Here is a 26,290-nt window from a genome sequence, read left to right as displayed (position 1 = left end):
ATAGAAACATTAATTAGTTACTAGGATCTATAACGTATGAAAAACCATTTGCTTAATTTTGACTCGCGGATATTTATCCCCCAGGAACACATGTCGCGCGGTGTTTGAGAGACACAAGCTGTTGCTGTCTTTCCACATGGTGTCCCGAATCCTGTTCCAGGCCGGCAAGATGAGCAACCACGAGTACCTGTTCCTGCTGAAGGGCGGAGTGGTGCTGGACCGATCTGAACAACCTGACAATCCTACCAGTAAATCTATTTCCTCCAGCCGTATTGTCTACGTTTAGTTATATTCACTGGTATAGCGCGTGTTGGTGACCGAAGTAGTTTGAATACCAAAATTAATCAGTCTGTCAATTATTACCTATACTATATTGTTTTTTTTTTGTTAATTTTATCACTGATGTAACTACTGCTCACAGATAGGCGGAGAATTAGAGAATATTTTCTATGCAGCTTTTTAGTATTTGAATGACATGTGATTACTAATGTGATCTTGATATGGTTAAGATTGGTTGCCGGAAGACTGCTGGGACAACATTACAGAGCTGGACAAACTGCCGGGCTTCCACGGCATCTGTGATACTTTTGAGACCTTCTCCAAGGAGTGGAAGGAGTGGTACCTGCATCCTGAGCCGGAGTCACAGCCGCTCATAGGTCTGACAACCTTATGTTGGATTACTTATAGTAATTATACGCCAAACGCGAATCAATGGCTATGAGTGACTTTGAAAAAAAAAAAAGTTCATTAATTATTTACTGCTGGATGTATCATGGGAACAGGCTTCGGTTGAATCTCTCAAGGTCTTTGGTTTTGTCTATAAGGTAGGGGTTTTGTAGGAAAATATACCTACAACTTAAAAGAAATATCTTTTTTGGGATTTGACAGTAAGGACTGCTTAGGTAGCACATTGTAGGAATAATTCTTTTAGTCGAAATTTGCCAAAGTTTTGCTAGCAGCATGTCCTGTTTGTTCGCCAGGCGAATGGAACGAGATTTGCAACGAGTTCCAACGCATCCTGTTGGTTCGGTCGCTGCGCGTGGATCGCGTGTCCTCGTGTGTGGCGGCCTACGTCGTTAACACGCTCGGCCCGCGGTACGTCGAACCCCCCGTCCTGGACATACGGGTTAGTTGACTTTATATTGGTGAGTAAGAAATGATTGCTTACTGATAGTACATATATTTATTTATCTATTAATATTCTTGTGTTGTCTTCGACCGATTAAGTTGTTTTTTGTTTGATTGATGAATAAGAAAGACAATGTTTACACAATAGAAAGTTTGGTTGCTAAAATGGCAAATCTAATGTATAGAATATAAACTATGAATAAATTGTGTTTTGTTTTTATTTTGTTACTTACAGGCTGCTTGGGAAGAGTCTACCTGGAAGACGTCTCTGCTGTTCGTGTTGTCCCCGGGCGTTGACCCCACGTCGGCCTTGATCCAGCTAGCCACTGATACAAAGATGTTCGACAAGTTCCAATCACTTAGCTTGGGTCAAGGTCAGGCGCCCACTGCTGCCAGGTAAGACTTTTGACCACCAACTTAACAAAACTTGCTAGTATGATGAACAACAACTACTAAAAAGGATGTTTTATTTTTTCCTTCAATTAAGGTGGACATAGATTAATTTTTTTTTTGTTATTTAATGTGTAACAACCCTTTAAATATAAACGCTTCATCCATAGTTTCCTACTTTTCGGTCTATCATATTTTTTCTCGATTTTTTGTTGCGACAAGTCATATTCTTAAGTCTATCTCTGGAACTATTTTTTTTTGTATTCCATGAAAAATTGAAGCCCCGATGATAGTAATGGTTCTAACCGATTAGATTTTTTTCACTTATCACAAAAATAAATATTATCATACATTTCATCAGGATGTTGAGTCAGGGTATGAAGGAAGGTGGCTGGGTGTTCCTGGCAAACTGTCACCTGGCGTGCGTATGGCTCGGCGCGCTGCGAGGCCTCGACAACCCCAAGATACACCCGCGGTTCAGGTTGTGGCTGTCGTCGATGCCTGATGACAAGTTCCCTCTCAACATACTGCAGAGGAGCATCAAGATGACCACAGAACCACCTCAGGTATAGATTCCATATAACGAGTACGAGTTACCACCAGAGAATATCAGATTCATGGGTGTTAATTCGATGGAGAAAATGCTCTGCTCACCTTAGGGCTATGTAATGGAAAATCTGTTTGTAAGAATTTTAACTGTTTGTTTTTTTCAAATTTGCCAGAAGTCTGGACTTCATATCATAGTATTTATTAACACGCGATGACCTACTCTACTACTTCGATCATATTGTAGTTTTTACTTAATCTTCGTTACACTCGTGTCTAATCGATACCGAGTTGTGAAATCGTCTTTAAACCTCAAAAAAATATATATATATAATCTACAACACAAACTTTTTTTTTCTCAAAATTTTTAATAATTACATTGTGACAATAATTTAGAAAAAAAATGGTGGCATCTCTATTGAGAAGAATTTTACGTAATAAGTAAATAAAGTAAATTAGTTTTATAGTGAGATCTATTTTTATGTATTTGTGTCCACTTATTTATCTGCATATCATTTCACATCCATTTTTGTCACCGATTTAAGATCCTGTCATTTAATATCTTGTAAGTATAATCCCTAAGTTAACATTTTTTTTGCAGGGCTTGAAGGGCAACCTCGTCCGTATATTCGCGAACCTCAACGAGGAGAAGTTCGACCAGGCCACCCCCAAGTATCGACGTCTGTTGTTCTGTGTGTCCTTCTTCCACTGTTCCCTCATAGCTCGCAAACGGTTCCGACAACTTGGATATAACGCTGTTTACAGCTTCAACGATTCTGATTTTGAGGTGAATATTGCGATTTAGAATTATTTCCATATTAAATCGTTATTTTGAAAGAGAAGTGTTTGTGGTGGTCTGCTGTGGAAAAATAGTTTGACGGAGTTGCCAGTACAGATAGTGTACATAAACTAAAGTATAGAGAGAACAATAACTGTCCTGATTTCAAAGTCACTCAGTAAGTTGATTAAAATGACTTATTTTGTGTGTACTCATGATTAAACATGATTTTTTTTAGTAAATCTTGCTGTATCGAATGCTTGCTGGCCCACAGCCGAAGGATGTTTATAATTTTATTAGTGTCTCTCACACTATTCAACGCTCCAGGTATCCGATAACCTCCTAGCAAATTATCTGGAAGAGTACGAGGAGGTCCCTTGGGATGCCCTGCGCTACTTATTCTCTATCATCAACTACGGCGGTCACATCACCGACGACTGGGACAAGCGAGTGCTCATCGCATACATCAACCAGTTCTTCTGTGAGGAAGCCCTCGATACGCCATTCTATAGGTATACAGAAAGAGATTTTTTCGGATTTCTTTTTGGGTTCTATATTGAAAAAACACTAAATAATAAATACTTATGAGTTGTTTTAAAATGAAGTTTCACTGTTACCACTGGCTCCGATACCAAAGAAAGAGAGCTTAGGTACTTCAGCGGAACTTACATTAAAAAAAAAATTTAATTCGCTAACCCTTTATCTCTGAACCGAGCACCCGTCCTAAGTAATGTTTATAGATGAGTCGTTTATCTTTCGCCACGTTATTTCAGGTTATCCAGTATCCCAGCCTACCACCTCCCCCGCGACGGTAGCCTTGAATCGTACCGCGACTTCTTGGACCTCCTGCCGGCCTCCGAGCGAGCCGAATCCGTCGGCCAGCACGCCTCCGCTGATGTAGCGACACTCGCACAGGTGCATGATACGAATGCTTAAACTTTTTGGGCACAGCCACATTAATGACAGCTAAAGTTGATCAACCTTAAAAGTATACAAGATATGTCAACAATTATTAATTAACGCGGATGTGATCAAAATCTGCGACTTTTGGGTTATTGGGTCACATTTTCCAACAAAACTATCTTGTACTCATTAGGCATAAGAAACTTGTGAAATTCGTTTGATCAGAATGGACAGGAAGTGAATTTTCGTATATATTTTTGATATTCAAAGTTTGAAATGGCTCTAGGCAAAATTATTAACTGGTCACAATTGAAGCCTTTGAAGTCACATGTTCTTGTTAGTCTTATTGAGAGCTGTTACTGTTTAAGGACGCCCGCATAATGTGCTCCACGTTGTTCGCGCTCGCCTCCACCGGCGGCGGCGGGGCGGGGGGAGGGGAGGATCAAAAGGTTGGCGTGTTGCAGGGTTTATACTTATGTTCCATTATCTGTATTCACATTGTACATTAAGTTATTTTATGTGTGCAGACATACATTATTCTGCTATCATAGTATTTTTTTCATTTTTATAGTATATGTATATGTATATATCAAAAGTATGCTGTGGCTTTCTAATATTGATAATGGCCAATATTTATGCCTTAACAAAAAGTTCAACAGTATGACATATAGTTATATGTCGTAAAAACTTCCCAAAGGTCGATGAGCTGGCTGCGGAGATGCTGTCCAAGTTGCCGAGTCGTATAGACGTGGAGACCACGGAGAGGATGATGGGTCCGGAGATCGTGATGCCCATGTGTGTCAGTCTGCTGCAGGAGATCGGATACTACAATGTGCTCATCAGCACCATCATCGCCGGCCTCAAGGTGAGCCTGAACGTGGTGTGAGAGGGTGGTAGGAAACGGTTCTCCGACTTCTTATAGCTTACAGAAGGTGTAAGAAATACACCGGACGCCGGGAGATCTCCTTAATGGCAAATAAATTATTTGTAACTAAATTTTTTCTAAGCCTTTCCTATTTTCCCATCTTCAAGCTCCTCTTCTCTATATCTTGTCCAGAATCTTGGCAGCTGTTATATTAAGGGTTTTCTATCGGGACGTTTTAGCCATATTTTAGTTAGAGACGTCTCAGCTCTTGATTAAATATTGGTATTCGTGATTCGGATCTCATGAGAATCCGTTTGTTCCAGGAACTGCGACGTGCCATTGAGGGTCTGGTGGTGATGTCAGAGATGTTGGAGATCATGTACACGTGTATATTCGAGGGCCGCGTGCCGTCCTTCTGGCAGAAAGGTTTTAGTCCTTTTAATGTTATATTTCCTTAAGAACAATAAAAAATCAACGCTTTCACGTGTTTGAAGTCTTCTCTCGACACAGTTATTCGTTAGTTCCCCTTGTTTAGTCTGTACAGATATTAAGTCTAGGGTATGCTTGTTTAGGTCGTCCGTCTATAAAGCCGTTGGGCGCGTGGTGTAGGGAGCTGTTCCTCCGCGGCTCTCACCTGACGTCGTGGTCCAACGCGCCCCGCTCTCCCCCCACCCTCTGCTGGCTGCCGTCCCTCGTCGCGCCGACAGGATTCCTCACCGCTGTGATGCAGGTGACGACGAACACAGACACACCAGCAGGCTATACTCAGTTTTGAATATGTAGCTCTTATAATTAATTTGCTTCGGCGTTTAGATCCGGCCCATGTCAAATTTTAATGAAACTAATATTTTTCTGATCACTTCGCGTATTTTATTATTTAAAATTTACACACTCCGCACGTTTCGGTTAGCTCACAGCAGCCGTGCTCACGATCGGGCGAGGTGTGAATGTCACGTATTAATCCGACAGTCTTAGATCTCACCGCACTTACCGCGGCCGATGAAGTTAGAGGCGAGCAAAAGGAAATTATTAAATACTTCAGCGACATTTCTATTGTTATCTGGCGGCGTATTAAATCTTATGCTGCATTTTTATTGGTCTCATGTATTGAAGCTCCCTATCTTCTCTATCAGACGACAGCGCGCGGGGAGAGCTGGCCCATCGACACTCTGTGCTGGGAGTTCACAGTCATGCCGCTGGAGGAGACTGCCTTCGTCAGACCGCCCCGAGACGGCGGGGTTTACATACGGTGAGTGTTTACAAATATCAAACAATATTGGACTCTATTGTACTGAATACTGTTCAATATTTGTGTATGCAAAACCAGGGGTCTGTTCCTGGAGGGCGCCAGTTGGTTCCGGAAGGACGGTCACCTGCAGGAGCCGCTTCCCATGCAGCTGGTGTTCCCCATGACTCCGATACACTTCAAGCCCATACGAGCCACCGGGAGGCGCCTGAGAAGTAATAAACGCGACAATTTAATTCTGATCAACCTGCCTCTACTGCTGTGATCCATGAAGCAGAGAGTGATGACGTTATGGGTTGTCGAATATCTCCCTTCCTCTTTGCTCTTTATAAAAAGTGTCCCAGTGATCGGACTTGGCTCAAAGTTAGTTAGTCTAGACGGCAGCTTCATAATACCCCTCCATGACTGTTGAACGCAACACCCGAACTGATCATGCATAGCGTCGCCTTGGAGGTTCTGTCGAGACCTGTCACACGAGGTACAGACTGACCAGATACGAGCTCGCTAGCGCTTTGTACATAGCCGCGGAATTCAAAAGACAAAACGGCTGGAGGGGGGAGATATTTGACAACCTATTATAAATCTATGAAGCACATTCAAACTAGTTTCTTTCCAAAACACACACATACACACACATACACACACACACACACACACACATATACACATAGTATATATATATATATATCTCCAGATCGTTACGTATGTCCCTGTTACTACTACCCTCTCCGTATGGGCGCCTTCGTGGTGGCCGTCGACCTTCACTCCGGCAAGGAGTCTTCCGATTTCTGGGTCAAGCGAGGCACCGCGCTGCTTTGCACTCTGGCCACTTAAACCAGTTCTATTTAAACTAAGTTTTGATTTTAACTTAATCATTTAACCTGCAGAGTTTATTTATTAGGCGAAGCCAGATAAAGTTGTGTTATTTAGTTTTAATAAATTTGATAAATAATTAATAGTGTTTTATTTTATTGTTTCATAATGTATATTTGGTAAAAAATACAAATGAAAGAGAATATAGACGTTTTAACATTTATTTACATCTTAGACTGACTATAAGCAGGCGTATATTTTTAAAATGAAATAAAATACAAACGTACAGTTTGAGTGAACGGTCGGCAAAATGTGGAATTATTTTCCACAATTAACATTAATGAATAAATTTTTGAATAAAAAATGCCACCTAATATAGCAGCTAACTTGTAATACATTGAATAAAAAGTGTGTACAAGCGAGGCGGAGTCTTAAATCGTTGATGATCACAAAATATTTCACATTTTCGAATATCTCGTTTCAAACTTGGATCCGCTTCGTTAATGAGTTTACCACAAAGACAAGTGTTTTAATCCGTTAAACTAAAGGCTATAAAATCTAAGGTTAAAAGTAAAATAACTTGCTTATATTGTAAATAATTAAATATTACCACAATAATACCTCGCATACTTATAAACTAGGTTGTTACTCGTTGACTCTGAGCTTCCACATTTTTTTATTAGTTTCGTTATGGCATTGTTATATATAAACAGTAGAAGCTCTTCTATTCAGTCTACAACTTAAGTGATCGCATTCCCAAATATTAAGACGATACGTTTTATCCTCTCGTAGTTAATTTCGTCAAGAATTTGCTTTAATATAATATTTTACCAAACAGCTGCTGGTGAGAGGAACTAGCGCTCATAGCTAATAAATCGTAAACTCTCATCAAACGGCCGGTTTATCTGATTGGTATCTCCTTGAATGGAATCTTCTCTTAAATCTTCTGTACGGACATCTCCCCGCGCTTCTATCATACGCTCCGTATTCGCAGTTCGGTGTGGTGCAGTCGCCCTGTTTCACACAGAATCTGTCTCTTAGTCCGAAGTGTTCCCTCCCTTTAGCGAGCGAGAGACAGTCGCGTTTTTTGTTAACGTCGGGCCAGTCGCACACACAGCTGCACACGTCGTCCTTGATCCGCTTCCTAAAGAGCGTTGGGCATGTACATCTGGAAGTAAACAGCAAAAATACATGAGCATTATTAATTTTCCTGAATTATAATTAAAGGAGAGGACTTCTCACAGGCATGTGAGAAGTGTAAATTATAAAAAAATATTTTATTATAATCATTCTCCCACCTGCGCAGCAGAGGCGGTGATGTTATTGCTTCGTCCTTCTCCGCTACAGGTTCTTCAGTAGGAGCTTGCCAGTCGTTTTGTCTTTCCCTGTCTCGAGTCTCTTTCCTCTCTTCTTTATGTTCTATTCTGGTGCGAGCAGTGCTCTGTAAAGTGTCACGCGAAACGCAAGCGCATCTCGTGTGGTTAAAGAACAGTATCCGGGCCGCTGTCAGATTCTTGTCTGGTTTATTTAACTGGAAATAAAACAATACATATGTTTGGTAATGGCCTAGAATAATGATCTCTCATGTCCAAAAAAGTGCAGAAATTGATTAAACTTACAAAGAATGGCAGCGCTACATATTTGCCGTCTACAGGAGCGCAGACTTCAGATTCGTCATAACAGCAACCGGAGTCGGGTGCACAGCGATGTAATTGCACGCAGGGAGGCATGTACCTGAAATAATAAGCAATTATTATATAATTTGGACGTAAAATCTAAACAGTATAATGGGTTTTGTCCTGGCAAATGATTAAATACATACACGGTATCAGCGGCCGGGGCCAATTTCCTGACTGAGAGCCAACGTGGTTGTGGCGTGAGACATTTACCAGCTCGTACAACGTTCCCGATATTGGCGATAACAGCTTTTCTAGTTGCCACACGTTCTTCGGCTGTGGCGTGCGCTGAAATGATACATACGGGATTAAATTTAAAAGGGCGAATTTCATGTTTACCAAATAACAATACAGTAACGAAACCGTTGGATTAAACTTAACTAATTAAATGGACTCTACTTCCAATGTTTTTGTTTTTGTTTTATTGACATATAAGCCTGGTAAGAAACTACATTACAATTATTTAAAATCTTGATTGATTATAGTGTATAAAATATTAGAAGAGGAGCTCTCGTTACTTACAGTCGTCCAATATCCTCGGCCTCTCATTGGTAGCGGCTACTGGGTCCACTGCGGAGACGATAGTGTGTCTGTAGCTATCTAGCCTAGTGATGGCTGATGGAGTTACTCCCAGCAAGGGTCTGGTCGTGGAGCTGGTGTCGTCCTCCAAGGGATCCCACTCCTCACCAACGTCGTTCGCGTAATCACCATCACCCTCTTGATCTAGATCCTGTAATATTATTGTAGCGTTAGAGTAAAAAATAACTGATATTATCTCATCCTTCTGGTAGACTTTCTAAAACTGAAACATTTTGTATAATTGGCGTTTGTCTATGAATTTTTTTAAGAAATATTTTAGTTCTTTATAAAATAAAAATGCATGTTAATAACATTAAATAAAATCCTTGTAACAAAACAGTTTCTCACAATATAACAGTCGACCACTTGCGTTAGTGCCCAGCCTCAGGCTGGCAACATAATGCGCTATTTGCGTCAATTGTTCTAAGTCATCTTAAAGCTCAAGTTACAATATATGTGGTCGCAGCTAAGTGCGATTCCAATTTAAGACTGCGCAATCGTAATACCTACATCCGCAACCCTATACAGGCGGGTTCTAATCTATAGCACAATAAAATAAATTCGTACTTAATATCCTAAGGCTTTTCTGTGATAAGCTTGACAAAATCCTTAATTAAGTACGAGTGTTTATTTGATTACAAACTGTAGTAAATATTTAATGTATTTATTTTGTTGAAAGTTGTTTATGAAAGCGAATTATTTATTATAGATAACTGTTATAAAGTTTTAGTATTCTAAAAATGGACTTATTCTAATAAGCTCCATGTACATGCCAGTCGACGGGATGCCTTTCCCGGCTGAGTACTGAAACAATTCCTTGTATAGCCAATGCGCTCACTTTACAAGAATGTTCCAGGAATAGATTCGAACGTCTGTTTCTTTTCATTATGATCGATTTTACTGCCTTAAAGCAACTGGCCATGAATCATTTCCGTTAACCTAAATATATAACCAATATTAAATATCAAATATTTTATTGACAATCATAATTTATGATAATTTTGATTTGTGTTCACACTCAGCAGTTAAACGACCGGTTGTAAAATCTGAATAAAGAAAATGTATTAGGAGATGAAAGTTAAGCGCCTTATTTGTTGCAATGCATTTATTTTATGATAGAAGAAAGTTTTTGTGTGCACGGCGAGAGTTAACAAAAAATATTACTTACCAGTCACATATGGTACAAACTCGTATACCAACAATGAGTTTGTTGCAGATAACTCTCAATGTTAATGTTCTTAGTGACAATATGAAAAGTGCTTAAATGAAAGGTACAAAGCACACGAAGTTTCATTGCTTACATTAATGCTGTCATATATTTTGCCGTTTATTTACAAAATATTTGTTATATGTGTACATGTATTATCAATAATCGTAATAACTTTATCACATTCGTGATAATTATTGTCCCTGATACTCAGGTACTGTAATTTCCGTATTGATATTGTTTTGCAGATAACGAATTAAGAAAACCCTGTTCACGTTTTTAACTTATTTTGTTACAAATTTAATTTATCAATCGAAAAGTCAGTGGAAGTAAGGAGATATGACGTTTTTAAGGAATATTTAGACAAAATATATGTGTTGTGACATTATTGAGCATTTTTCAATTAATTCATAAAATCTTAGTCCACTTGCGATTTTAACGGAAATAGTTAACAATTATTCAGTTTTTTTAAATAGTATTTCTAAACGTAGGTATTAACGTAAAGCGGCAAAGGTCACAGTTTTGAGGTCGAAAGGAAAGTGAACAGGGATCAACGCGGTGTCGGGAGGTTATCGTTTGTATTAAACAGTGCTATTTACATCTGGTTAAAATATTCTGTGGTTTATAGTAAACCGATTCTATTATAGTAAGATTTTTTTTATAACAAAAACATTACTTTAGCTTTATTTTAAAAAAAGGATTTTCTATTGTTGACCCCCTCGCAACACCTTTTGTGTGTAGAATTTCGTACTATCCGCCTCATGGTTCCAGAGACATCGTTATGAGTCAATATATCGGTAGAAATCTGTTATATATATAAAAGATAAGACTATCTTGAAATTAAATTTAAATATTTCTATACAAAAGCTCCCACTTAGCGACGGAGCTAAGGTAAATATTATGGAATAGAATCGTTAGTTAATTACAAAATGTAAAATATCTTAGCATTGTTTGAACAAAAACATCAAAGGTCAGCGAGCTAAATAAAGCACAGAGTAAACAAGAAATTAAACAATGTGCAGACAAAAAAAAATCCCCACAGATGCACGTCTCTTGAGAGAGTACGAGGAACTATATAATATAGATCTATAAATTTTACATACAAGCATTTTATATAAACGACCATTTTTTTTTCTTGGCATTAACAACATTTATTTGTGACGAGAATGTATTCAAATAGTTTGGCAGTATAATTTTTTTTTACAAAATTAAAAAAAAATGTAATCAATTTATTATCTTTATCTCGCAACGCAATAATTAAATTACGATTGACGAAATCTTTTCTTTTCTTTGTCTATATAAAACGTCAACTTTTTCTTATTGCTTGTTGCAGACATTTCGGGCCTATTCTTGTTCTTCATGACGTTGTCATCACATTATTATATATTTACGTTGTATTCTATATGATATTAAAACGAAAAATTACGTGTTGATTAAAATCTTTAGAGCTTAAGGCTTTGCATCAGGCTTATGAGACTTTCAAGTAGCGATTGCAAGGTTATTACTAAGTTATTTAGCAATTTCTCATAAACATCACATTTTATCAATATAAGCAACATAATTTCAAAATTCAGATCGTCTATATTAATCAATTTATGTATATATATTTTAATAGTTAACGTTTATAATATCAATATTTCTTGTGAATAAAAAATGTATCTTTTATTTGTAGTCTCTTGGTGTTTTGTTTAGTTTGTCTTTTCATTTGATTGTTATAAATCTGTTTATAATATTTTCTGCTAACAGAACAAAACCGCGATATAGAACTATGATTTGACATAATATATTTGACCTCTAAAGTATATACTCTATTATAGTAGGTGCATACTTATAAGACTGACAAATGTCAGTACATAACATAAGTAGTTGCGCTAAACAAAATATTGTAATTAAAATATTGCCATTCGCTCGCACCTACAGATTCTTGTTTGAGACATTTGCGTGTCGGATGTAATGTGTTAAGAAGCGTAAATATGTTTCTGAATAATATTTACTAATCTACCTTTAGATATCAATACACCAGGAAAATGTTGGCTAATTATAACATTGGTATGAAATAATGGAGTCTATTAATTTCTGAGTAATGCGACGTTTGGTAGAAGATACGAGTGTTATAAGAATAAAATATGATAATCAAAAATACGTATATAAAAATACGGCACCATGAAAATCAACTTACTTGATCGTGGTTTTCATAAATATTTGAATGCTATGCATGACACAACATTACCCTTTTGTAGAGCATCGTAGTCGGTTTGTAGGTTAACAAGGGATAAGTCAGACAAATATAATAATATTTATTTATCCTTATTTAATAGTTTTTATGAATTGCACGTAAGATAGCAATCACTGGGCCGCGTTAGGTAATTCTTCAATTTTAAACTAACAAGATTTACTTGCGCAACGGTTAATTTGTTCAGACATTTAATAAACTTTACTTAGATAAATACAAACACAAGCCGTTCACGTATTTATTTAAAGTATTTTATTATATTCAACGGGGATTACACGAACATTATACATAGATATTACAAATTGATTGTTCGAAATGCCTTCGTACACTTGTCTCTCGCTTTGAAAACATATTTATATAATGTCACAATTCTAAGAAACAAAACATAAACGTTCTTACTTATATATAATAGCGTTTAACGTACGTAGAATAGATTAAGTGCGGTTTGTAGTACTGGTTTTTATATACATTAGCTTGAAACAATTCACAAACAAAAGTTATTTCATACAGCCCTACTGTTAACATTCGGATTTTCCGGACGTATATTATATATATATATATATATATATATATATATATATATATAATGAACAGTAGATCAAAGACTTCGGGTTTTCAATGATAGCATTCATAAAAAAAATCTTATCTCGTCAAAACTTTAACATAATATAAATAAAATGAAGGATAAATTCAAATAGACTTTATAAGAATCACAAACATTAGTGAATTTTTAGCCGAACTATTGCTAAGACGTCGCCTTAAGTTCAATTCGATAAGGAGGTTATCTTATGAAAATAATATATACAAATGGATTGAAATATCTCAGCAAGGTGAATGTATTTTTAAATTTAGCTTTTACAGTGGACTCTGGCGGTACTCTAAGAATTAGTATTATTCCTAGAACGTGTCGGATGTAAGAGGCCGTTAAAGCTAAGATCAAAAATCAACTTAACGTTTGAATTACGATAATTGTAAATTACCTGAACATTTTCAAGTAAATTAATAAATGAAAAATGAGATTCAATTTGATGTATAAAGAAAGTAATTTTTGGTGAGGATAGAAAAAAAAACTTTTCACTTTTTTTTGTGTTTTAATATAAGTAGATGAAGTAAATATAGATAAAATAATTAAAAATACAATTCGGTTAATACAAAATGTTTCAAGCGTTTTATTTTATTATCGAGAACAAAATATGATTAATCTAAAATTTTAAAATGCAACACTGTTTTTTTTTCAAACAGGTAACCTTAATAACGCGTGTAAAAGTATCTTATCTGTATCTGGAATTTAAAAGATATTTTTATAATATTTCTAATTACTCGTCTTGACATTTAAAGCTGTGGTTACACCTGTATGTCAATGATAGCTTCTATTCGCAAAGAAAAACCTCTTCAGGTCGATTGATGCCAATCAGTCTAAGGACTAGTGATCTGAGTTTACACACATTCAGCCTCGAACTTCAAGTCCAAAATATCTCACGGTTGAAAGTTCGTTATTTATTTAATAGGAATATATATAATTTGTATTTATACGTAATATTGGGTACGTAATGATTACGTATAAGAAACTTTCAAATTTCAATTGCGGTAATGTGTTTTTAAATTGCAAGTTATTACTTAAAATGGTACACTAATTGTTTGTTTATGAGAATAGTTACAAGCACCTTTCGGATGACTGTTAAGTATTATTACTTAAAACTCTTATATAATGTGACATTCATGTAACAAACCGAGTAATAATAGTCGTTTGAGTTGACCTTTTATTAACGTAAAAGAAATATCAGTTTTCATACGTTTTATATAAAGTATTTTATATAAAATAAAACGCGTGAAATATTAAAATAACTCAATCGTTAACTATGATATGAAATCAATAAGATATATTACGATACAGAAAATGTCATCGAGATATCACGAAAAACGTATTAATTGTAAAAATTACATATTTTATATATTTAGGGATATTATCTATTAATAATTCATATATTAATTCATTGTTTGGTGTACCCGGTATAATAATTTAAAACTAATGCTTTGTTAACGTCTAAGTAGAAACCCCTTAATGAAATGAAAGTTCCTTTTGCGAGTTATATGATATCTTTAATTTTAAACTATTTGCAAGGGACTTAAGTGTTACGAATGTATTATTTAATAACTACAAATACAGATTTCTATCTCAAATAATGAGGATAATTGTAAACGTTCGCGCGTAAAAGTGTGTCTGAGACTTTTTTAAATTTACCTATAAAATTTTACGGGATATCGTAACGATTTGGTAGTTTTCATTAAGGTTTTAGTAAAAGCTATGATGTTACAATGGATGAAAATTTCGTTTGTTTTTATAAATACATATAAAACACAAAGTTAGAGAATTCAAATACATTCCTATAATATTTTTTTTTATATAAAATCAACGTTGAGCTTACATTTTTGAGCTTTGAGCTTTTTTGTTGAGCACTGCTCTTACTCGACTTTTTATTATTTATTTTCTATATGATTTTTTATTCCGTAATTTACAAATATAGCTCTTTGAAAATACAGACCGTCCAGTAAATATGTCTTGAATTCACCTTGTACTGCATGTGTTGTCTGACTATTATTATGTCATGATTTCCAGAAAATTCAACGAGGATGGTTCAGCCGGAGACTACACAAAATAAACGGACAGTTAATTTTATAATAAAATGTCACTGGAACTAGGGTTTCGTTGTTAAATTTAAGTGTTATTTGTAAATGCGTTTACTGACAATATTACCACATCTAAGAATAACATTGCAAACGTTGTTATTTACACAAACTTCGCGTCGCTAAATTCAATATATTTTTTTTACCGTTTCGTAACAAGGCTTTAATTGTATAAAATTAAAAAAATAATAATAATATATTAGATCGATAATAAATATGAACGGCTGTAGTTTCAGGACATATTGTTTATTTGAATTATTATCACTTTTTTTGTATCGATTTTTTAATAATACACCTAAGTATATCGATATTTAATTACTAAGTGATAACATTATTTTGGTATAAATAATTTAAAAATCAGTAAAAGTTACTTGTCTTGTATCTCTTACGACAACTATCGAGCTAATTTGACGTGTGCGCAGTAATCGCTCGCTTTATTTGTTCTGCTGAGTGGTTTCCATCAGTGGTTTGAGTTTTGCAATTCAAATTGCGTTGAGTCGTGACCTACACTAACAGACTCATTGACTGATGCGGTATTAATCAACATACATATGTCGTGTACGTGAATGGACCTTTCTAAATGATTCCACTTTTCTAATAATCATTATAACGTTAGTGATATCGGTCTGAATTGCACGCGTAGTGCGTACTATTTATAATCTTCGAACTTGTCATGTTAGTAGATAATCAATATATCTTCCACAATACTTGGCATAGGCGTCCGGTTAATTTTAACTGATCATAATACCGCTGAAATAGAAGAATATATATGCGGAATATTTGTGATTTGATAAAACTTTGATCTTAACTGTTATATTCTGAGTTATTACTAAATACATTATGTATTTTTACATCTAGAATACTCTAACAGGCGAAGTTACATAATAAATTGTATTCGCGTACATTTTTATGTAATAGCAATGAGAAGAATTTTTTACATTTCAGATATTTGTAAAACATTAAAGAATTGTATCAATTGATGTATACGTATCGAATAAAAAAACGTCTTACAGCTTCAAACTATGAGACGAAACCTCTCAGCATTCCATGGATTCACTGTGCGTGTGCTTGGCCCATCGCGTTGCAGGGAGAGGAGCTTCAACAGTGCCTGGGACTTGCGACCCAGGTGTAGGTTTAAGGAGGCCCTAATTGTTGCGCGTTAAACGCTCACCTCCACCGTCCAAGCTCCTCTCTCTACCTTACCAAATTTGAAACGAACCTACTGGGGTGCCTTCGACGCACGTTCCAAGAATGAACTGATGTTAGTTTTTGGCAGGCCCAAGTCTTTTAGCAGGTTGTAGAGAGATTTGGCTGTTATACCTTTTATTTAAATGCACATTTAGTATATATTTATATTAAACCAATTGAATGCAAATAAGGAATTAAGTTTAATATGTCAATAGAGAACGCATGGTCCTTCATGTTAGTTAGTTGTTAGCATTCAAAATGATTTATAACTTATTCAAATGTAGTTATTTTTCTAATAATCATGAAGCAGACATGACTTGTTACGATTTGATTATTCATGCGGCTTGCGTACGGTGAAGTGAATGGCTTGCTCGAGCTGACTCGGAACTCAAAGCTCGACCAGACGGCTACGGTTATTGAAATATATTTTAAAACATTCAGACACTAACAAGAACTTTGAACGGACCACCGTATTGTTCTCTCGTGTCTTAAATCTCAATTGAGATTATTCTTTTGTCTTAACAATATGTTCAACAGACACTGAAATATAAAGATGTTCACATTCTGTCATATTTGTTAATTCCTTCTTTTCTTCGAATTCATGTATTTTCTTAAATAAATACTAATTTTATAGTATTTTTAAATGCATTTACTGTTTATATTGTTTGTGTGTATATATTTTTATACATTTATGAAGTTATGTACATCGCGATTGGATCTTGTGATAATAATTTTGCTTTATGGATATTTAATGTTTTATTGCGAGTCTAGATATTAAGCCAAGTGTTATATTAGTAAAATGATTCATGCAAAAGCACTGTAATGTCAACAACGTTCTAGGAACTTTATCTATATAGAACGTCTGTTTGTTTGTCCAACGCCTAATCTTAGAATTTTCTTTTGATACACGTTTTGTAATTTTCAGCCTTAATTAGAGATTAACCCGATAAGTATATCGGGTAAGTGTAGTATAGACGAGCAATTAACTTTCGAGAGTTTAAGCATAAACAAGAATACAGTATAAAGAAATAGAAAAAAAGAAGCTCTGTGCTAAATATAATAATGATTTTATATAATTTTACATAATAAAATAATTTTACATACCAATTCTTTTTACAAGCTGATTCTATATCTATATATGTACCTTTAATTTATGTCCGGGGATTAACCGCCTAAGATGTTATTAGAGAGGTACAAAGTGAATAAAAAAATACCTTCTTTCACTAATGCAAAAATTTCATTTAAACATAAATCTTACTCTTACTATTCTGAAAGTATATTTTGTATATATTTTTTTTATAATGGAACATAATGACTTACATATAAAATACTTTTTTGTTAGGAATACTCGCGAGGATCCTCAAATCACTATCACGATTCCATTATAATTCTATCAATGATATCGGAATGCATCGGAACAGACATACATACATATTATTTTATAAGTATATATTTAAATCAGTTCTCCGCCTTTCGACTGGGGAATTACTAGTCGATTTATCGTAACGATCGTCAAACACCGTGGTTAATTTATATTTTGATATATGTATCTGATAATAAATAAATCGTAAAATGGTTTTACTAGTCGTACGTACATAGAAGGTTATTTAAAATCTTGTCACCACAACTTACATCGTCGTTCCAATCAGGGTAGTAATCGTCGGTGTATTTGTCTGTTCTCTCATCATTAATCCTCTGCAGCTCCTGGACCACTCCTCTCAGCTGCTCATCACTCATGCTCCCCCACATCTGCATCGCGGACAGAAGCTCCTCATCATCATCACTCAACTCCCGGTCCGGTGTCAACGAGTTTAATCTATCCAACTTAGCGTACAATTTACTGTTGTATCTCGGCGCGACAGTGAATTTTTCTAATTTCTCGTACAACTTATCGAGTCGTTCGGCGAACGTCGGCGACTCTGTGACATGTGCGGTTATCTGACTCGATATTAAGAGGCACAGGAGTGAGAGACGCAGCATGATGCCGCCGCGGTCAAACGAACACTGGCGCTGGCGCACGAGATGCCTCGTAGTCAGTGCGCGGGTTACAGAATACAGCGGACGACGCTCACATTAGATTACTTCAACTATCAACTAAATAACATCAAACACACTACACTTGAATTTATATTAATATTATATTATAATATCCTAAAAATGAAAGATTCTTTATTCTGCATTATTATACTGAGTAAAGAGTTAACAACTGTTGTTTTCTTGTTGTGTCATAAACATTAATAAATTCAGAGTCAAAGACTCATCTTTTACCCCGTCCCGCGTCCGTGAGTAGTTATATGTGAGATATAAATAAGAACTCGTCTGCGACCCATTCATACCGTCTATATTTCGGTTGGGGATCGTTGTACCGAGATCAAACTATTTGTTTCACGGTTCGTGTACATCTTACTTACGAAGCTAAACGTTTAAAACATACTGATAAATTTAATCAACGTTATACGTAAATGAGAGGAAACATAAATTAGTACAAAACAGACTTAGTTAATCTGCCGTGGGGTATTGTATTTTATATTAAGACTTCTATACACGGTTCGCACTGTTTTAGTAACAGTTAGCGGGAAACTTTCTTAAGCTTTATAAGGTTATGACATTACAATAAGCAAACTAAGCAATAATGTGACACACTTTGGACATATGATAAAAAAAATAAATTACTATACATAATAGCGTTGAGCATTACACAGAATACATACGAAATAAACATCATTTACGAATAAAAAGTTAAGTTTAAAATCAACCGACGTTATCCAGCCGTAATTTGAATTTAAACATCATATCGTTTTCATTAACGTATGCCATTATGATTACCATTATAGCAACTTTTTATAACACAGCAAGAGAATGCGTGTGGTCTAACAAAAACGTGCCTCGGAACGAACCAGACGTTAGCGAGTTTACTTTACTTGAAGCTTTTAAAACAGCTCAACATCTGTAACGTTTCTTACAAAACAATTAATCCCGTTCTGTTCTCTTAATATTTTAAATGCTAATTTTTAGGATATTTGGATGTTTGTTGCTCTCTCACGCAGGAATTGCTTAACGGATTTCGATGGAACACTACAGTTATGTAGTTTAGGTGTCAGAATAAGATATAGGTTATAATTTATACCAAAAAAGCCCATAGTTAACGCAAGATCGAGGCTTAACAGTTGTATTTTTTGTGAAGCGCCGACTACAAATGACGCTGTCGATTGTTTACCACTAATGTTTTAAGATACTGCATTTCCGAACGAAGTTCTAGAAAAAAACAACTAGAAATTAAATAAATAAGTCTAGAATAAAGTCATTAAGTAGGAGGAAAATAAATTACATTTTAGAGTAACTTCGTGATCTCTTCGGGTATCTTGAATAAATCACATCATATCTTAGTTTTATGGCCTATGGAGCTATTCATGTGATCAGATATTCAAGTCAAGTCGATTTCTCTTCAGATTGAGGTCATAACTTTGTTATCATTACCTTATCCAAGCTCTGTTGGCTCACACTGCATGGCGTTTGCATACTGGGTGTTAAATTTAAAAATATGTCCGGAGATATATTAGTGTTGAATATAGGAATAATATTTTAAGGTCCTCCTTACTATACACATGCCGCTGACTGAAATTTCTGTTTAATCTTCTTCTCATACTATTAGCTTATTAAATAAATGCTAAGATTATTTATAAAGATTCCAGGAAAGATTCCAGGATTCAATTCCTGGCATATGATAACCGGTTTTTAGTTAGTGGCGAACATTTAAATACGCTCGCATATATACAAGTTAAAAACATAACCCTTTGTGTCGTCACAGCTGTCGGGTAACAAGAAATGTGAATGATGATATCTTAATATAAAATTTTCGTGTACACATTCGAATGTAACCGAGTTTTAAGGGAAACCCGTTTTTTGTTATGATTTTAGTTCTACATGTTACCAAAAATAAAAAAATTAAAAGATTTACGATATCTCAAAATTAATTACTGTAGGGACTTATAATTATGTTTAAACAATACCTTATTATAATTACATCTTCAACTCTATAAGACTTCTGAAGCAAATTAAACAAATACATCGGGGTAAATATATTTTATTAGTTAAATATTTTATTCCTTATAAATCATATCACTCTTAGCGTGACCATCTAAAGTATGGGTTTTAATGAGTAAATTCTGTCTCAGATATCTTCAGTTCTAGCAAGTTCTTGTACTCACTCTTAACACTTTAATATTTCGTTCTTCATCGTCTTGTTATTGTTTGACTCTCTCTATAGTTAACAGCATTGAGGGGAAGTAGAGTAGAGGACGTATGTCCATGCGCTGGACCGATGCAGAGGAGGTCACAGGGATGAAGTTGCATACCAATATCCACATGACTCATTATTGAACAGCCTGGAGAGCTGTGATCGCTATAGCAACCCGCCATGAGCACACCCGCCCATGTTGACACGACAAGAGAGAGATAGAGATAGTCACTAAAAAGCCCTGGAGCAGTTTTAATACTTTTATTTAAGAAACCTATCTAACATTAGTGTCATAACTAATTACAACAGACAATTTATTTTTTGTCTGTATTCAAAATGTTCCATCCGCACAGTTAATCCTTTATTCTTGGCTCTTTGATTATATTTGTCCTTAGTTGCATTTATTATGTAATTCAATATAATTATACATTTACTTTTATTATACAGACCATATTATTTCCTTTTATACATCAAATAAGTCAACCAGTACAGCTAATTACAAAAACTCAGTAAATTAATTCATTTTATTTGAAATTGATAACAATGATCAAAAGGCACCGGCTCTATTAATTACGAGTTCCGATAGTCCTGAGCTGATAGCAATTATTTTAAGTAATAAGAATAACTCTTACCAGTAACACGTCGATTAGGAAAGGAATAAGTGTAAAATTTATGTCACTAAGCTACGCAATATATTTAAAACAAATCTATATAAAATTATAAAGCAAATATCATTATTTTTCAATAGTCAGGGATCGTCCTGACTAATTGTAAATAGAGTTTCTTTTTGATTAGGTATCTGAACATTCGATATAGTTAAACTTTTTCGTAATAAAATTAATAGTATTAGGCCCTTGGACGAAGGAATCACAACGCAAAAATATTATGGACGTTTATGTATGGTGTCATAGATATATGTGGAAATGGATTTGACCAGCAGAATGTCGTGTAGGGACTGTGTAATATGGCTATGAGTTTCTTCAGAAGTGAAAATCTTGTATGTCTTCAGGACCGAAGTGTATTCCACGTACGTGATAGCTGGTTAACATGGTTACCGAAAACATTTCTAGTAAAATATATTGTCGTATAATTAAAATATGACTTCATTCATTGAAATTGCCACTTTATAAGCGGAAAAAAATTACACCAACATAAATCGAAGGCAACAAAATTAGTATTAATGGAAGAACTTATAAATGAATATCAGTTAAGCGATCCGTGGTATGGTATGGCATGGGGTAGACCACCATGAGTGTAGTAAAAGTCAGAGTTCGCCGAACCGCTCCGAGCATGCCTGCATTTGCTTAATTTTTTTTTTTACAATCCTCTTTCATTTCCTTCCTTTTGCTCAACGCATTCGGTATCTATACATTTTAATTAACGATGTGTTATATTTATATTAACTTTTTATTATTATAACATAACAATAGTTTTCTTTAACATTATTTTGTTACTAACAAATACGTTCCACACATCTAAGCAAAATGACGAATTTAAAATGTTCCTTTCTTTTCAGAGAACATAATTAATTGAAAGAAAAACAATACACGGTCTTCCATAAATGGTTTACGCTTAGTTTTTTTGGTTAAAAAGGATCAGGTGATTGATTTCAGCTGATAAAAATGATTATTATTAACATTAATATTACAAACAACGACTCAAACACTCACTAGACACGACGTTTTAATAGTAATGTGTTAACTTTATACGTTTAACTAAAACTATATAAAAATTAACTGTCACATCCTTAAAGCTCGTGTCAGACTGTTTTAGCAGCAATTTGAATCCCTTTCCTGTATCAAACCAACGACATTAGGCTCTGTATCAAGATGTGCCCAAGTTATAAATGACTAAAACTGAATTTAAGAAGTTAGAAAATACAATATTATGACTAGAGACCAACGAAATGAGATAAAAGTAAGTCTGAGCAACTTAGGTTCTGAAAAAAATGTCTAAAACGAGGCTCTTTGGTCTGAGATTCGCAAGCGTTGAAAGAATTATAAATAAAAAAATACGCCTTGTGCAGCAATCATTAGATTTTATTCATGTTTAAGATGTATTTAAGACCCTCTATCACATTAACTGGATTCATGGTACGCCTCTCTGCGAAGGGAAAACACATTAAAATGGAGTTTTATGAAATATTTTTTAATAAAATCGTTAATATTGTAATGATATATTCATTGATATAGATGTAGATGTTCTTAGACACAGACTGAGTTTTAAAAAATCTATATCAGAGCTTACACATAACATTATAAACATAAAAAAAAAAAAAAAATTTAAGAAATCTAAAAGTTATGTAAAGTAACATAATGTTGCCCGCTTTTAATCTAAATTCTGTCAATAATTAAATCTACGTCCGTTTTTTAATATTGTTACATGTTTTTTTGTTTCGCTGCATGTAAATATAATAGCTGTTCGTCCATCATTGGTTACAGAATACGGTAATATGAAAGTTTATGAGTTTTTTTTTGCTTATATGCAAAATCAAATTAAAGTGCCAACAGTTATTCGGGTTAACTCAATCGTGGAAACAACTTCCGCGTACGATTGTTTAAAATTATTAAAATTGCTTAATAATAACATAGGCGTTGTAGACTGCGTATTAATAACAGTGGGCTGTTGGCTAACATTACTACAAGGCAACAAAAATAAACTTCTTTACAGTAACCTTAGTACGGGTTGCCATGGTTAATATAATACTGACAGTTTCAAAGTTTTAGATGCATAAAAATACATCGAATGTATTAATATATTTTTTTATATATTATTTATAATTTTATTAAATTAAATAGGTTTTAACACAGAATGTATAATATCGAGGTGGCGTATTAACTTTCATTTTATAGCAAGGATTTTAAATTCATCTTCATCCGCGTTTATAGCCGAAGCACTAAAACAAGTTCCTTTAACAATAAACCCAAGCAGTATTACTTCGGTGATACTTATTTCTTATCCCTATTACTTTTTTATGGTTGAAAATTCTTTGGTCGTCCACTTCAAGTTAGAATCCTTGCTTTAACTGAACTTCCACAGGTTTGAATCTTTTATTTATTTCTCAGACCTTGTAACGTCGTATTCATATAGATTCTGTACATGTATGAAATCCTAAAAAAAATATGTTCAATATACAACATATTTCAGTTTACAGTAATTCCGCACAATAGATTTCCGAGCACATTAAACGCCCTACATTCATAACAGCTTCCACAAGCGATAAAATATAATTTACAATCGTACAGCGAAAACTTAATTTTAACAGGCGTTTAATTTTGTTAGGCTCATGTACTAGTCATTTTCTATACTACTCATAATTGAAATCCATCTGGCAATAAATATTTATTAATTACGCTTCAATAAAAGTTAAAACGGCATAAAACTAGATAGGTTTTAATTGCTCCAACAATTCCTAGATGAAGAGTGAGCCTATAAAATTGACGTTACTAACTGTGGAATGACTATTACAACTCTTTGACAACGTGTCACACGTTTATTGATATATAAATTTGTGATATGTCCTGAACGTCACTTGTTGTGAACGCTATTTGAGCTCGTCCTGTTATTAATTGAGCTCATTTAGACTAAATCAGGTTTATTTTTATAAATTTAAATTATAATTTAACACATGTATAATATGTTATGGTTGTGTATGTAGGTGAAACTTAAATAATACTAATAAAATTCGGTTGCTGTTCTCATTTTCATGATTTCCAAGACTAGAAGTGGTTCAGAAACTTTTTAATACTATCACGATTTACTGATCCGTTGTGACATCGTCTTACCAGCAAACCTACATAACCTTTATGGCTCTCCTGTGTGGTTTTTACTCAAACCCTACTCTGCGACCGTCTGTAGTACGTCATGCGATAGATGGGCAAAAAAATATAGGGGCGTTGGATCACTTGGAACAAAAACACGTAATATAGTTACTTTAAGAAATTGTTATACAACTAAAAATTCGTCCTTGAAAGCTATGTATGATACAATAGGTATAATTTTACCTTGTGGAGTTGAACTAGTGTTGGACACTTTGTTCGATTATTGTAGAAATAGTTTTTTTTTAAAGAGAAATAGTCGCAGAGCATATTGCGATGTCCATTAATTGTGGTCATTTCATACTGTGGTTATCCACATCCCGTAAAAGTTACATCTATGTATAAAAGTTCTCAAAGAATTTTTCCTCTATCTTGGATATTATTGTATTCTGGGTATCTTTTACACAAATCGCCGCTGTGTTTTTTCTTGATTATCTTTGGCTGTATTGATTGAAATTGTAGTTCTGTCCTTACTCATTGTTTTATTTCGTCATTCCATAATGGTATCAAACAATGTAACAGAAAACTTACGGATTGTTTCGTCGTTGCCTTATTAATGATAAACGTCCAAACTTAAAGTATCTATGAAGCGACGAACTCGTACTAAAGTTCATGTTCAAATGCGAACTAGTTAGGTTGCTTAATCGTTATTTTAATTAAGATTTTTTATGTCTTTTCTCTTTAACAAATACAATGACATAATTCTCTCAGACGCGCCTGTCATCCGCCGGCAGTTCTTTGTTCCTCAAACTAATTAGTTTAATCTAATTGACGGGTGAAAAATTGTTTTTTACATCTGACTCCGAATTCTTTGTATTATTAAAATAAAAATACTCGTTCCAAGAATGTAATGTTTGAATTTACATTTTTATTGAATTAATATTAAGACCTGGTCTGTTTCCTATTTTATTATTTATTAATGGGTACTTAAAAAGGAAAATTCATGTTTTACTTATAAAGAGTAACGATTTTTTTTACGACATTGACATTTCATGTTCAGGAACCTTAAGTTCTAAATAACGAACGTATCAGGTCACTTCCGAGAATGGCAACACTGTTGTAGAATGAACACTGTTTCTTAATTTAATTCATTTCCACAGAAACAGCAACAAACAACACTGCTTTCATGGTGTTGTTAAACTAATACTATGTTTAACATACCTATTTATTATAACAATCGGTAAGTGCTTGCAAATTATTTAACGAAACACGTTAAATAAATTCTTTAAAAAATATAGGAATAAAGAAGATACTTTTTCATAAAACTTTCATTGATAATTCAAACTAAAAATATTTAAAAGTAAACGCAAAAATAACACGTTAAAACATAGATATGAGTAACAATCCAAGTCATCTAAATTTTTCAGATAACGATGTAAGAGAGAATGACACTTGTGACAATTTAATTCAAAATATAAAATTTACTCAATGAGAAAATATTTCGTTTATAATTAACCTATTTCAAGGAAATATTTTTATTTAAGAGACTATGTTATTTCACATTTAACTCTTAATTCTGTTTCACTCTCGATGATTGACATGACAAATTACTTGTAACTTAGGCCGTGATTAATTACTCGCTTCTAAAAATCTAAAAAGCAGGATAAGCTAATTAGTTAAAAAATACTAAAAACGAGAATTAAAACGCATTTCATGCTGCAAAATGCCGCGTTGTCTGCCGAGATCACGCTACCCACGAAGGGTTTGTTGTGTACATTGTAATTTAGACTCTAATGTCTAGGCGATAGAGATCCAGGAAAACGAATGGGGCGATGGTAGAAAGTATGTCGACCCGTCCCCATATGGGCACCACGTGTTCAAGTAATTGCTGGCATTGCTAGATACTCAGCTGGTTTTATCGCGATGCTAATAAGACACTTCCTAGACTCCAGCGATCAATGATTGGAATTCATCGCAACTCTCCGTGGGAATATTGTAAGACATATTGCTTGTTACTCGCGCTAGCTCTTGTGGATGTACGGAAATAAAACAATACTA

The 26,290-nt window shown here is 34.5% G+C and overlaps 2 protein-coding genes across 2 annotated transcripts in view; one reads left to right on the top strand and one right to left on the bottom strand.

Annotated features, from left to right (window-relative positions):
• Nucleotides 1-6,812, top strand: part of LOC116768452 (dynein axonemal heavy chain 2) — a 36,438-nt gene extending 29,626 nt beyond the window's left edge. The window contains exons 66-80 of the mRNA XM_061524070.1: nucleotides 85-248; nucleotides 510-656; nucleotides 981-1,126; nucleotides 1,364-1,524; nucleotides 1,880-2,084; nucleotides 2,666-2,851; nucleotides 3,170-3,354; nucleotides 3,616-3,757; nucleotides 4,114-4,194; nucleotides 4,443-4,610; nucleotides 4,934-5,036; nucleotides 5,183-5,340; nucleotides 5,744-5,859; nucleotides 5,938-6,071; nucleotides 6,551-6,812. Of these exons, the coding sequence (XP_061380054.1) occupies nucleotides 85-248; nucleotides 510-656; nucleotides 981-1,126; nucleotides 1,364-1,524; nucleotides 1,880-2,084; nucleotides 2,666-2,851; nucleotides 3,170-3,354; nucleotides 3,616-3,757; nucleotides 4,114-4,194; nucleotides 4,443-4,610; nucleotides 4,934-5,036; nucleotides 5,183-5,340; nucleotides 5,744-5,859; nucleotides 5,938-6,071; nucleotides 6,551-6,690 (2,236 nt within the window). The 3' untranslated portion in view covers nucleotides 6,691-6,812. The remainder of the gene's footprint in view (nucleotides 1-84; nucleotides 249-509; nucleotides 657-980; nucleotides 1,127-1,363; nucleotides 1,525-1,879; nucleotides 2,085-2,665; nucleotides 2,852-3,169; nucleotides 3,355-3,615; nucleotides 3,758-4,113; nucleotides 4,195-4,442; nucleotides 4,611-4,933; nucleotides 5,037-5,182; nucleotides 5,341-5,743; nucleotides 5,860-5,937; nucleotides 6,072-6,550) is intronic.
• Nucleotides 6,813-6,876: 64 nt separating this feature from the next.
• Nucleotides 6,877-18,255, bottom strand: LOC116768626 (uncharacterized). Its single transcript, XM_032659386.2, has 6 exons — nucleotides 17,870-18,255; nucleotides 8,868-9,075; nucleotides 8,492-8,633; nucleotides 8,289-8,403; nucleotides 7,968-8,200; nucleotides 6,877-7,837 (listed from the first exon to the last, which is right to left on the bottom strand). The coding sequence occupies exons 1-6, from the start codon at nucleotides 18,215-18,217 to the stop codon at nucleotides 7,558-7,560; spliced, it is 1,326 nt and encodes a 441-aa protein (XP_032515277.1). The 5' UTR covers nucleotides 18,218-18,255; the 3' UTR covers nucleotides 6,877-7,557.
• Nucleotides 18,256-26,290: the final 8,035 nt, after the last annotated feature.

This window comes from Danaus plexippus, chromosome 4, assembly GCF_018135715.1.
Source record: "Danaus plexippus chromosome 4, MEX_DaPlex, whole genome shotgun sequence".
Taxonomy (NCBI): domain Eukaryota; kingdom Metazoa; phylum Arthropoda; class Insecta; order Lepidoptera; family Nymphalidae; genus Danaus; species Danaus plexippus.
This window is presented reverse-complemented; position numbering and strand designations above follow the sequence as displayed.

Coding starts and splice junctions, on each gene's coding strand:
- LOC116768626 (XM_032659386.2), bottom strand. CDS start 18,217: ATGCTGCGTCTCTCACTCCTGTGCCTCTTAATATCGAGTCAGATAACC. Junction 9,076..17,869: donor ACCCTGATTGGAACGACGAT/GTAAGTTGTGGT, acceptor ATAATATTACAG/GATCTAGATCAAGAGGGTGA. Junction 8,634..8,867: donor GCCGAGGATATTGGACGACT/GTAAGTAACGAG, acceptor GTATCATTTCAG/CGCACGCCACAGCCGAAGAA.